At 51.4% G+C, this 13,634-nt stretch overlaps 1 protein-coding gene across 2 annotated transcripts in view; it reads right to left on the reverse strand.

The window, feature by feature from the left end:
* The window catches only part of CPNE5 (copine 5), a 97,204-nt gene that overhangs the window by 9,218 nt on the left and 74,352 nt on the right, over window positions 1-13,634 (reverse strand). For both annotated transcript variants that reach the window (XM_047796187.1, XM_047796186.1), the window contains 2 exons: window positions 8,626-8,679; window positions 4,345-4,406 (listed from right to left, as the gene is read on the reverse strand). In XM_047796187.1, coding sequence (XP_047652143.1) covers window positions 4,345-4,406; window positions 8,626-8,679 — 116 coding nt within the window. The remainder of the gene's footprint in view (window positions 1-4,344; window positions 4,407-8,625; window positions 8,680-13,634) is intronic.

Here is a 13,634-nt window from a genome sequence, read left to right on the forward strand (position 1 = left end):
AACCATTCAATTTTTAGGTGTGATTATGGTATTGTGGCTATATTTTACAAAGAGAGAGTGACATATCCTAATGTAAATGGGGGATTAGACATGATGTCTGGGATTTGCTTCAAAATAAGTGGATGAGGAGTTCCCGTTGTGGCTCAGCAGGTTAAGAGCCCGACTAGTGGCCATAAGGATGCAGTTTGATCCCTGGTTTCACTCAGGGAGTTAAGGATCTTGAGTTGCTGTAAGCTGTGGTGTAGGTCGCAGACACAGCTCGGATCCCATGTTGCTGTGGCTGTGATGTAGGCTGGCAGCTGTAGCTCCGATTGGACTCCTAGCCTGGGAACTTCCATATGCCACAAGTGCTGCCCTAAAAAGAAAGAAAGAAAAAAAAAAGCAAATGAAAGGGAGAGGACATGCCAGTCAAAATGGCCATCATTAAAAAGTCCATAAATAATAAAGGCTAGAGTGTGGAGAAAAAGGGAAACCCCTACACTGTTAGTGGGAATGTAAATTGGTGCAGCCACTATGGAGAACAGTATGGAGGTTCCTTAAAAATAACTAAAAATTGGAGTTTCTGTCATGGCTCAGCGGAAACAAATCCGACTAGGAACCATGAGGTTTTGGGTTCAATCCCTGGCCTCGCCCAAGGGGTTAAGGATCCGGTGCTGCCGTGAGCTGTGGTGTAGGTCACAGACAAGGCTCAGATCCCACATTGCTGTGGCTGTGGTGTAGGCCGGCGGCTACACCTCCGATTTGATCCCTAGCCTGGGAACCTCCACATGCTGCAGGTGTGGCCTTAAAAAGATTAAAAAACAAAACAAAACAAAACAAAAACACCTAAAAATAGTTACCATATGATCCTGCAACCCCGCTTCTGGGCTTATATCCAGAGAAAACTCTGATTCAAAAAGATATATGCACCCAATGTTCATAGAAGCACTATTTACAATAGCCAAGATATGTAAGCACCTACATACAATGGAATATTACTCAGACATAAAAAAGAATGAAATAATGCCATCCATAGCATGGATGGGCCTAGAGATTATCATACTGAGTGAATTAATTCACAGAAAGTCAAATATCATATGATATCACTCATATGTGGAATCTAAAAGAATGATACAGGGGTTCCTTGGTGGCCTAGTGGTTAAGAATTCAGTTTTGTCTCTGCTGTGGCTCAAGTTCACTCCCAGATTTGGGAGCTTCCACATGCCACTAGTATGGCCAAAGAAAACCCCACACATACAAAAACAAAAAAATAAAAATAAAAAATGATACAAATGAACTTATTTACAAAACGGAAATAGACTCACAGACACAGAAAACAAACTTATGGTTACCAAAGTGGATAGCAGGAGGGTGGGGGTGGGGCAGAGAGCTAAATTAGGAATCTAGGATTAATATACACATACTACTACATATAAAATAGGTAAACAACAGTGACCTATTGTATAGCACTGGGAACTATTCTCAATATTTTGTAATGACCTATAGTGGAAAATAATCTGAAAAAGAATATATATATATATATATATATATATACTGAATCACTTTGCTGTATACTTGAAACTAACACAACATTGTAAATTAACTATACTTCAATTTTTAAAAGAGGGAAGAGTGCATGGAAGAAGATTGGCCATGAGTTGGTAACTGTTGAATCTTGGGGACTTGGGGGTTCATTATACTTTCTCTCCACTTTTGCATATATTGGAATTTTTCCATAATAAAAAAAAATTAGGTTTTGAAGATTCAGATTCAGGGTTAAAACTTTCTGAGGGTTCTAGGTTCTGTGCCAGATGCTGATAGAACAAAGCTGACAAGACATGAACTCCCTATAATGTCTGGTGATGAGGTTCTCACACCAGGGGAGCTTGTTTCAAAAGATCACAGAGCCCCACCCCAGGGATGCCAATTCAGTTGGTCTGAGATGGGGCCCCAGAACCTGCTTCTTCAACAAACATCTCTTGCTCTCATGTAAGGATTCTGGGATCACATTTGGGAAAATTCTCTTCTGGTGGCTAGGCCGTGGTTAGGGATGATCTGAGATGAGGCGGGGCTTGTTTCTTTTGCATTTAGCAGATGGTCCCTATCAGAAACCACAGCTCTCTCTCCACTTGATCACAGCTGAGCTGCTGCTCACGGACCCTTCAATCTCCAGGAAAGACCTGGTGAGGAGGTGACCCAAGCCAGGCTCTGCTGGCCAGAGACAGGCCTCCCCACTCTCCTTTCCCCTCATCTGCCTCCTGGGGCAGATTATTCAGTTGACTCCAAGCTCTGAAGGAGAAGGAGCTGCAAGATGGCAAGAGCCTGGGTCTCTGAATGACTGTGTGGAGCATTGCCCCATCCATCCCTGCACCCACCTCAAGAATGAAAGATAAGCCTTTATTTGTATTAAGCCTTGAGGGCAGGGGTTATTTTTTAGTAGACCCACCCCATTCACCTGTGGTTGGCTGTCACCTCTAAGTGTGGAATATAGAGATTGTGTCTTTGTTAGCACAAACGAGACTGGGGGTGGGGAAGCAGTGGGAGCCCTGCTCCCAGGGCCACCCTTGGGAGGCTGGTTCTGGCCTGTAGGACTACAGCTGAGGACCATCCTTGGCCTGACTCTTCCAACAAAGGCTGGGGGGCTTTTTTCCTCCTTGAGTAGTCTTCCTCTGCTCCAGGTTCTGCACCAGCTCAGGGGAGGACAGGACTGGAAAGCAGGTACTTCTGTGGAAACAATACCCCCCTCACAAGCCCGCTTCTCCTGCCTAAAGGCAAAACAGGTTGCCTAGCAACAAGCTCCATCTCCAACTCTGACTGTGGGGGCGGGCAGAGGGGCCCATACCCTCCTCCTGGTCCAGGGAGGCAGGGGAGGGAAGCCAGGGAGGAGAGGATCCCTAGACCAAAGCCTCCAGCAGTGGCCCGCCTGGACAGGCACACTAGGCGCACATCCTGGAGCATGTTCTCCAGAGTGTGAAGAGAGGGAGGAGACGGGCCTGGCCTCTGAGAACTCCTTGATGGGATGAGACGTCGCAGCACCCAGCTCTCCAACTCATCTGTCTCCATCGGAGCCCACCAGGTAGCTGGGAGGTGGGTTCATGACTACGGAAGAAATGCCACCTGTGGTGGCAGAAGGAACCCTGCCACTGGCTAGGTGTGTGGCCTTGGATGTGTTGTGTAAAGTGGAGATAACCATCTCAGCCAGCCCACTGGGTCCTGTAGACTGGGGGGCACTATGCAAATGAGAAGAATAAACAAGATGAGGATTGTTTGAAAATGACCTGGAACGTAAGGGGTGGCTGCTTAACCAGAGAGAGAAGAGAACAATCTTAAGGGGGCAGGGAAGCAAGGGCAGGGTCTGGGGGAGGCTGGGAGAGGGGCTGGGAGGTCCTGGGTGACTGCAGGCAGGGCAGAAGGAGAGCTGGAAACCTGGGGACTGAGGGCAGAGGCAGTGCGGAGCCATGTCACGGGAGAGTGAACATGCCTTCCCAGGCCCTGACTTTTCCCTCTGCTCTGGAGACCCAGGCAGCCAGGGCCCCGCTTGGCTGGCATGAGCCTTTGGCAACGGCCCTGCCTGTCTTTTCTCCAGACAGGTGTAGTCACTCACCTGCCTGCACCTGTGTGCTCTCGGCTTAGCCACACCCGGCCCTGGCACCTGTCCCGGCAGGGAGCGTGCTGGGCAGGACCTCACCTTGGAATCAGGCTCTCTTTCCATGAGCTGTTGGCTGGGGACAAAAGGCTTCTTTGCCTGCCTTGGTCTGTCTGCCGAGCCCTCTGGTTCTCTTTGCTCCTTAACCTTGTGCTTGACTGTCTACTGGCTCATGCCCCATCAAGGACCTCCTGCCCCCGAAGGTCCCTGATGACACTGGGCAGGTTAATCACTCCCCCCAGACAGACCATAGGCATCAGAAGCTCAGAACAGGAAGGAACCTTAGAATTCACTTAATCCCAGCCTCTCTAGGAGGCCGATGCCCGAGGAGGGAAAGTGACACGTCCCAAGTAATCCAGCAAATTCACAGCACAGGGGCCTAGGGCCTGGCTTCCTGATGTCTACTCCAGGGCTCTGTCCACCTCCTTAAGCCCTCTCTTTACTGGCAGGTCCCCTCTCTTCCCAGGTACCTGACATGACCCAGGTTGGCTTCCATGGCTCAGGAGCTACCCTCTGCAGCCACGCAGGATCCAGAGCCATGCAGAGCTGGGGCGAGTTGTCTGAGCCCAGACACTGGGGACCTGTCTGTTCAGACCCCAGGACTGCAGGCCTCGGCCTGGTCCTCAAAGAGGTCAGGTGGGCCAGAGCTGCTCACGTCGATGTGTGGGGCCCCTTCCCTCTCCCTGAAGCCAATGAAACCAGGCTGCATCTCTTCTCACCCTCCTTTGATGTAGTCGAGAAACGTGCACTCTGATTCCACAGCAAAGGAAAGCAGTGTGACCTTGAAAACAAAAAGAACTTGGTCAGTGGGGCACACTGGGTAGAGGGAGAGCTTTGCTGGCAGTTATGGAGCACTCAGCTCGTGCCATGTTCGTGTCCATCATGGCAAACACAACAACTCAGTGAGGTGCCATTATTATCTCCATTCTACAGCCAGGGAAACTGAAGCTCAAAGAAGTGATGCAGTTTGTGCGAAGACACTGCCAGGACACAGCCGAGTAAGACAGGAACCCAGGTCTGCCTGGCCCCAGAGTCTGCACTCTTGACCTTGGTGCTAAACTACCTCCTGGAAGGGCTCTCTTTCTGTCACTGGAGTACAGGAACTTAAGCCAAAGAATTGAGTTTCCCCTAAGTGGACACTGGGGTGGAGTGTGAAGGGAGAGAGGGTCTTCCCGACACAGGCCTAAGATCTGCCAAGGCTGACAAGCTCCCACATTCCCCTGTTATTCCTGAAATGTGTTAATTGTATTTCTACTCTGCACTTTTTTTTTTTTTTTTTGGTTTTCAGGGCCGCACCCATGGCATATGGAAGTTTCTAGGCTAGGGGTTGAACTGGAGCTGCAGTCTCCGGCCTACACCACTGCCACAGCAACACGGGATCCAAGCTGCGTCTGTGACCTACACCACAGCTCACAGCAATGCCGGATCCTTAACCCACTGAGCAAGGTCAGGGATGGAACCCATGTCCTCATGGATACTAGTCAGGTTCATTACTGCTGAGCCAAGACGGGCACTCCCTGCACTTGTTTTAAACCTTACATGTACACCTCCTCCCTCTAGCGTCTCTTGAGCTCCACACTCTCAGACCCAAGACGCTCATAAGCAGCCTTTCCTTTCCCCAGAGGTAACTGAGCACTTGAGGTCCCCTCCCCCAAGCAGAGGCCTCTTGGCCCATGCCCTGCAGCTTTGGCACCAACTTTCCCAAGACAGGCCGCCACCTGGCAGCTCATTATGATAATGATTTAGGATCGTGGAGACAAGCGAAAGCTTGGCAGCCAGAATCAATTACATGAGGCAAGACTAGGGTGGGGAACCTTTCACCTGTGTCAGAGAGCTCCACCTGAGGCTTGGCGCGTCCCCTACTGGTGCAGATTCGGTCATTTTTATTTTTATCAACTCTGGGGAGGCGGCTTCTGCGAGCTACTAGCCTGAATACTGGGAAGGTCTGGGAGTACTGAGCCGGGCCTTGGAGATCCCACTCGCTACGGTTATGCTGTTAGGCACCTGGATGGTCAAAGCTGCCCTTCTCCAGGACTGGACTATGGCAATGGCCTCTACTCTGACTGATGATCATGAGACTCCCTGGGGAGCCTTTAAAACATCTTATAGCTAGAGTGAGGACTCCAAAGCCATAACATCAGAGTTTCTGGAGTAGGGCTCTGGCCCTGGATTTTTTTTTTTTCTTCTCTCCTCATATGAGTCTAACCTATAGTCAGGGTTGAACCCCGGGCCAGGCCCTGGGATGAAGCAATTGCCTAACTTGCCTGGCATATGGATTTACCCAGGGACTTGGTATTCAAAGTGTGGTTCCCAGACCAGCAGCATCAGCATCACCTTGATGCAGATTCTTGGCATTTTAATAGGATCCCTAGGAGATTCTGCACATAGCAAGTACGGTATGAGAAGCACTAAACAAAGATTCCAGGGCCCCAGCCTGGGTTTCCTAAAATGGAACCCCAGGGAACTAGCCTGGGCACCTGCATTTTATCTTATTTTCCTTTTTAGGGTCACACTTTGACATATAGATGTTCCCAGGCTAGGGGTCAAATCAGAGCTGCAGCTGCTGGCCTAGGCCACAGCCACAGCAATGTGGGATCCGAGCTGGGTCTGCAACCTACACCACAGCTTGCAGCAACATCAGATCCTTAACCCACTGAACAAGGCCAGGGATAGAACCTGCATCCTCATGGATACTAGTCAGGCTCTTAACCCACTGAGCCACAACAGGAACTCTTGGATATCTGTATTTTAATAAGCATCCTGGACCCTGAGTGATTTTTATATGGTAAAGATTGGGAAATGCTGGAGCAAGGAAAAGTCAGGAGACCTGGGCTGATACCTGCCCTGTCCCTAACTCACTGTGTGATCTGAGACAAATCATGTCCCCGCCCTGGGCCTCAGTTTCTTTATCTCTAAAGTAAGAAAGCTGGATGAGATCAGTGTGTTTTTTGTTTTTGTTTTTGTTTTTGCTTTTTTAGGGCAGCATGAGAGGCATATGGAGATTCCCAGGCTAGGGATCCAATCAGAGCTACAGCTGCCAGCCTACACCAAAGCCACAACAATGCAGAATCTGAGTCGCGTCTGCAACCTACACCACAGCTCAAGGCAATGCCGGATCTTTAATCCACTGAGTGAGGCCAGGGATCTAACCCGCAACCTCATGGTTCTTAGCTGGATTCCTTTCCCCTGTGCCATGACAGGAACCCCTCAAACTTTTTTTTAGCGATACATCTAACACTTCTCAGCTGGAGAAGGTGGTAGGGGCACTTGGGAAAGTGCGGGAGAGCTTTGGGGGTCTCACAATGTCTGGGGCTCTGCTGCTGCCTATGGGTTGAGGTCAAGGGTGCTAAGAATCCCCACCCCGTAAGGGGAAGTCCTGTGAGAAGAATTATTCTGCCCCAAATGCTGACAGCATCCCCACTGAGAAACACTACAGCTTTGGACAAAAGAAACATGGCTCCAAGCCTGTGTGTGAAACAGTTACCATCAGAGAAGCAGTGGTCAGCCCCCTTGGAATGAGCAGAATAATTTACAGTTTACAGTCCTGCACTTCCCATATGTCTGTCATAGCAGCCCTGTACATCAGGCAGGGTAGGGTTGGAGCTCCTGCTGTGTCGCAACGGATTGGCAGCATCTTGGGAGCGCTGGGGGCGGGTTTGATCCCTGGCCCAGAACAATAGGTTAAGGACCCAGCATAGCCACAGCTGTAGCTTAGGTCGCAACTATGACTCAGCTCCTGGCCCGGCAACTCCATATATGCCATGGGATGGCCGAAAAACAAAAACAAACAAACAAACAAAAAAACCAAAACACCCCCCAAATTCAGGGTGGGGTTGATGTATTAGCCCCATTTTACAGATAGAGAAAATAAGGTTCCTCGGAGGATCCCCTTAGTGCCCTTTCTGTAACCTCTTCTGGTCTGGGGCTATGGTCGGCCTGACTCAAATTACCTTTGGCCACATTCGCTGATGAGCTGTGGCCCTCTAGAGTGCGAAGGACAGGCAGGGTATGGAATTGGTACGTCTGCACTGCAGAGACATTGGTTTCCATTCTCAATGCCCTGGTGGACCCCACCTCAGGGCCTTTGCACATCTAACCCTTACAACTAGAATTCTTTCCCCTCAATATCCTCAGTACTTGCTCCCTCACCTTCTCTAAATCTCTGCTCCAATGTTGCCTTCTCAAAGAAATTGTCCCTGATGACTTTATATAAAACAGTAGTTGTGTTTCTGGCATTCCCCATCCATTTACCTCATGCTGCTTTTTCCCCTCACCCTCACGACCTCCTGACACACGCAGGTATATGTGTGCACGTATGTCTGCTTTCTGTCTCCTCCCTGCCAGAAGATAAGCACCAGGAGGGCAGGGATTTGGATCTGTCATGTCCCCAGCTGGGTCCCCCATACCCAGAACAGTGCCTGGAACCTGGTGGCACTCAGTAAACATTTGTTGAAGAAACGCAAGAATAGCCTGAAGATCAGCCCCCAGAAGCCACTGAGCCAGTGTGATCCCAGGATGGTCATGGTTAAGCGGGGGCAGCGCCCACAGCAGTGTCAAGCTCTGAATTGAACGCTACCATTTTCTAGCCCGGTGACCTTGGTTGAGTCACTTCCTTGCCTGCAGCCTTGGTTTCCTCTTTCAATGACAAGGGGGTGATAATGTCTGCCTCTTAAGGAAACAATTTGTGAAAAGCACGCAAATGGGGAATTTCCCAGAGGAAGGGCCCAATAAATGCGACTCCTTTTCCTCTTCCTTCTTGCAGGAAGTCTCAGTGGGAGTCTCTCTCTGGGATTACGCATCCTGCATCACAGAGCCCATTGTCTCTCCCACACATCTAAGCCGCCTCCGGGGGCTGTTGCTCCATCGCTCCGCCCCCCACGCCCAAACCCCCAGGTCTGGTTCCCACACCTGTGGGAACACACACAAACACACACACACTCCAGACCCAGCTCAGGGCTCATGATGTCTACACCCACTGCAGCAAGGGGGCAGCTACTCACTGTGCCAGAATTCACGTATTTCTTTTTCTTCATTTTCTTTTTCGGGTTTACCACCTGCAGAGAAAAGTTATGGTGTAAGAAGGAGAAATTCCAAGCAGTCCAGGCTGGACCCCTAAGGGTTCCAGGGACTCCTGCATGTGGCCCCAGCCAGTGGAGTGTGGAAGGTGAAAACTGGAGGTGGGGGGGGGGAGGGGAAGGAGGGGATTCAGGAGAAGAGAGTTCAGGGAGGTTTTGTGAGAGACTGGCACTTAGATTTATGCAACCGGGCTCCGGGATTAGCCTGGGTGTTCCATGACCAAACATACCAGGAATAATATGGTATGTTTAACCTTTCCCACTGCTTCCCTAACACACCCTCCACCCTATGTAGCCAAAGGGGGCTCGATGTTGCAAAGGGGCCTGCCCACCCCTCTGCGTTGGCTCAGGCTGCTCCCCTTTACCCAAAGTGCCCTCCTCTCCTCCCTCCACCAAATTCAATCCTCTCTACTCCTCCTTCAAGTTCAGCCCTAGGGCTGCCCTGGGGCCTTTGAGGCCCCCTCACCTCACTACTGACCTTACACTACAAATAGAACCTCCTTGGAGTTCCCACTGTGGCTCAGCGGAAATGAATCTGACTAGTATCCATGAGGATGCAGGTTCGATCCCTGGCCTTGCTGTGAGCTGTGGTGCAGGTTGCAGACGCAGCTTAGATCCTGCATTGCTGTGGCTGTGGTGGAGACCAACGGCTATAGCTCTCTAATTCAACCCCTAGCCTGAGAACTTCCATTTTCCGTGGGGGCAGCCCTAAAAAAAAAGACCCTCCTTAACTCTTTGAGTGTAAGCTTTCATTCCAAACCAGACCTGCCACCAGGACTAAGCAGAGAATAGGTGCTAAAAAAACACTTGGTGGGCTACCCAATGGGGGGTGACTTTTGCCCCTTTGGCAATGTCTAGAGACTTCTTTTCTTTTTGGTCACACCCACAGCATGGGGAAGTTCCTGCGCCAGGGATCAAACCCAAGCCACATCAGTGACAATACTGGAACTCCTGGAGATATTCTTGGTTGTTCACAACTGGGGGAGTATGTAAAAGCAAGAGATGCTGCTAAACATTACACAACACACAGCCCTCTCACAGTCTACCGTCTAAGATGCTAGTAGAGCCAAGGCTGAGCAGCCCTGGGCTGAGAGGTGGGGACCACCTTCCTCTCTGAGCCCTCCTCCCATGGGCCTTTTATTTTTTTATTTTTAATGTTTGTGTTTTTGGGGCCAAGCGCATGGCATATGGAAGCTCCCAGGCTAGGGGTTGAATTGGAGCTGCAGCTGCCAACCTACACCACAGCCTCAGCAACACCAGATCCGAGCAGCGTCTGTGACCGATGCTGTAGGTCTCGGCAATGCCAGAGTTAACCCACCGAGTGAGGCCAGGAATTGAACCCTCATCCTCATAGATACCAGTCAGGTTTTTACCATTGAGCCACAATGGGATCTCCCTCACGGGTCTTTGCCATGCACTTCATTTATTCTCTAATTTGAGCCTCCCCAGCTGTTTGGTTTTTTACAGGTGAAGTCCAACTTTTCCCTAATCTCCCATCACACAAAGCAAGGTGGTGTTTACAGCTGCTCTGTCATCTGTAGGTTTCTGGTGAACTCATTTCCCTTCTCATCTCCTATTGTTCCTGTGGAGGCAGCCACCTTGAGATCCAATTTTGGAGATAAGGAAACTAAGGCATACAGACACACCTTCAGCGGCGGTGATGTGCCAAAGGTCATACAGCCGGTCTGGGTAGAGAATCAGAAACCAGGTTTCTGCCCTCGGGCCAGTGCTGCCACCTTAATAACCAGTAAACCACATTCCTTCACAAATACGTATGGTGTGTGTGGGGGGTGCGGTACCGATTCCTCCCCTCCCCCACTCCACTTGGAGAAAGATGTGTCCTTAGGAGATAGGTGACAAGGGCCACCAAAAAGGGGGAGTCAGAAGTGTGCGGGGAATTGGCGGAAGCAAAGATCATTGCAGGAAGGCACTTGGTTGAAGGCTTCTCAGAGGAGGCGATGTTGGAGGCAGATGCTGAGGGGAGGATTTGGGCAAGAGAGATGGAGGGAGAACATTCCAGCCAGAGGAGATACTGCAGAGGAGGTTGGGGTGTCAAGGAGCACAGAACTGGGATCCGGATTGATTACAGAACCACAGGGCTGAGCAGTAAGCTGGGCTCGCTGGAAGAGAGCCGAGGATGCCAAGTTAAATGTCTGAACATTACCCAGCAGCCAGCAGGGAACTCTGAGAACCTCTTTCATTTATTTTAGGGCCACACCTGTGGCTTATGGAGGTTCCCAGGCTAGGGGTCTAATTGGAGCTGCAGCTGCTGGCCTATACCACAGCCACAGCAACTCAAAATCCGAGTTTTGACCTACACCACAGCTCACGGCAATGCTTCATCCCCTTGAGCGAGGCCAGGGAACGAACCCACACCCTCATGGATACTAGTCGGGTTCGCTACTACCGAGCCAAAATAGGAACTCCCTCTGACAACCTCTTAAGCTAGTAGGAAACAGGATCCCAGCAGGCTCCAGGATGCTGGGACATGGTGGAGGTCCAGGCAGAGGGGAGAAGGAGGGACATCCAAGGGCGGTGCGGGGAGGGGATTACCTGGTTCAGCCACCTAATGGCTGTGTGAACTTAGGCAATTTTTAACCTCTCTGTGCCTCAGGTTCCTCATCTGTAATATGGGAATAACAAGTACCTGCCTCATAGAAAGGTACGGGGATTAAATGGGTCAATACCAGTAAAGTTCTTAGGACAGGATGTGGAATGTAGCAGTACCATGTAAGTGTTGCTATTTCTTACTGCTGCCGCTGCTATTTCCACTACCACCAGTTCAAGTGAGAGGGAACAAGGGTCTAGAAGGTGCTGGAACAGGTACTGAGCTAGGGCAAAACAGCATTATCCAGAGGTGACCACAGGTCTTGGGCCCTGGGTGTGGCCCTGGGAGGCAGGAGAGAGGGGGAAGTCAGGAGTGACCAGGGAGACACAGAGGAAGGAAGGGCTGGTTTTCGGGCAGAGGTGGGACGTTCAGGAGAGAGGGCTGGCAAGCAGGTGGAAATCGAGAGCCTGGGGAGAGAAGCCCAGAACACCTCCTCAGAGCCACCACAGACAAGAGGGCCACCCAGATGACACAGTGCTCGCTGACATGTTCATGGCACGTCAGGAACATGCCTCGCTAGGTAGACCATTGAGATGGAGGCACGTTGCAGCCCTGATGCTACACTGTGTCCCAGGTCCCTGACCTGTCCCGTGAGGGTGTGGAACTTCAGGACTGACCATGTCTCAAACTTTTACTCGGGGAAATAGCCCAAGACAGCTGAACATGGACTCCTGGGGTTCTTTCTGGGTGTTGCCCAAAGATCTGGCCACAAGCACATTTCTTTGAAGTCTTCTCTGTTATCTTTAAATTAGCCTCTGTGCCACATTTCTACTCTCTAATTATAACTGTTTTAATATTAAAGCACTGTCTTGTTCTCAGATCTTCATGTGAAGCGGGCAGTGAGCAAGCATCCTGTTTGTTCTGGGGTTTCGAGAGCAACCAGGCACACACCCCCTCCCCCACGCACCAGCCTGAGCGGCTGCACCTGAAGCTCCAGGCGCGGGATCAGCGCCCCCTAGGGCCCAGCCCAGCAACCTCCAACTCCTGGGCTGGAGTTTCTCCTAAGCCTCCTCCTGCCTGTCTCCTCACATCCCTGGATACGCCAGGGAGTGAGACATCGCCCCCACCCCTGAGGACCCCAAGGTTTTTGAGGGAGTAGGAAGTATAATAACCGGTTAACAGGTACAGGAGTGGGGGTCGGGGGCAGACAAGCACCGAGGAGAGGTATCTGCTTCAGACTTTGGGGAACAGTGGAGGCTTCTGGGAGGAGGAGCAATCAAAGGCAGTCTCTAAGGCCCAGCAGAGCCGGCCAGGTGAAGAAGAAGAGTAAAGGGGGAAGGTGGGCAGCATGGATGAAGCCAGAGACTGAGCCAGCATGGAGGTTCAGGGAGCCTCTGGACATGGGGGTGGGTAAGGGGAAGGAGTCAGACCCTAGGGGCCCCTAGAGATGTGATGTGTGCGGCTACTTATAGATGCCCAGGGTGCATGTAGACTTCAGGTAGCGGGGGCATGGCATCGTGTGAAGGATCTTGGACTCACCTCGGAGGTAAAGGGCCCTGGAGGACCTCAGCAGGGGTGGAGGCTCCCCCATGCCCTGTGTGAGCCAGGTGGGGGGTAGGATGGGGGCGGGGCGGGGGTGAGATGCACAGCCAGTGTTAAGCAGGGCAGCAGCGTGATCCGTGACCATCCTGGAGGAGGATTCAGGTTACTGGGTGAAGGACTAAAGGATGTAGAACGGCCATTAGGGGGCTGTTGCAAACCGCTCCCCCCAGCAGGGGTGATGGTGCCAGTTGGGGTGGATGGGAATGAAGGGGACCAAAGTCAGCATACTTAGGTGGTAGGTGGAGTAGAGTTCAGTCGTGGCATGGGTGCGGGGGAGGGGCAGGAGCATCAAGGATGCCTCCTAAGGTGCCACAGCCCTGGGGTGACAGCACAGGAGAAGGAGTCGGCGGGCCAGCAGGAGAGGAAGGCTGTGGGCGCATTTAGCCAGTGCGTTCAGTTTGGGAAGGCTGTGTCTGAGGAGCAGCCCAAAACAGCTGGCTACGTGAGTCAGACACCCGGGCAGATGCCAGGGCCTGAGATGAGGGTCTCTCCTGGCAGAAGCCTGTCGTTCTCTCTTCAGGCAGTCTGACTCTAGAAAGGCCTTCCTGGGCCCAAACTGTCCTCCCACGGACCAGTGCACAGTGCAAGGCCTGCCCTGGAGCTGCCAGGGTTGGTTTAATTCCCTTTCTACCTGATATGGTTCCAATGTGTGAAGACAGCACGTCCCCTGGCCAGCACTGCAGTTTCGCTTGTTGATCACAAGGGAGCAGGGATCAACGACTGAGAAAACAAGTCAATCTAACATTTTCTACTTTAAGCCTGAGAGATCATGGCCTCATCTGAG

This window comes from Phacochoerus africanus, chromosome 9 (genome assembly GCF_016906955.1).
Source record: "Phacochoerus africanus isolate WHEZ1 chromosome 9, ROS_Pafr_v1, whole genome shotgun sequence".
Lineage (NCBI taxonomy): Eukaryota > Metazoa > Chordata > Mammalia > Artiodactyla > Suidae > Phacochoerus > Phacochoerus africanus.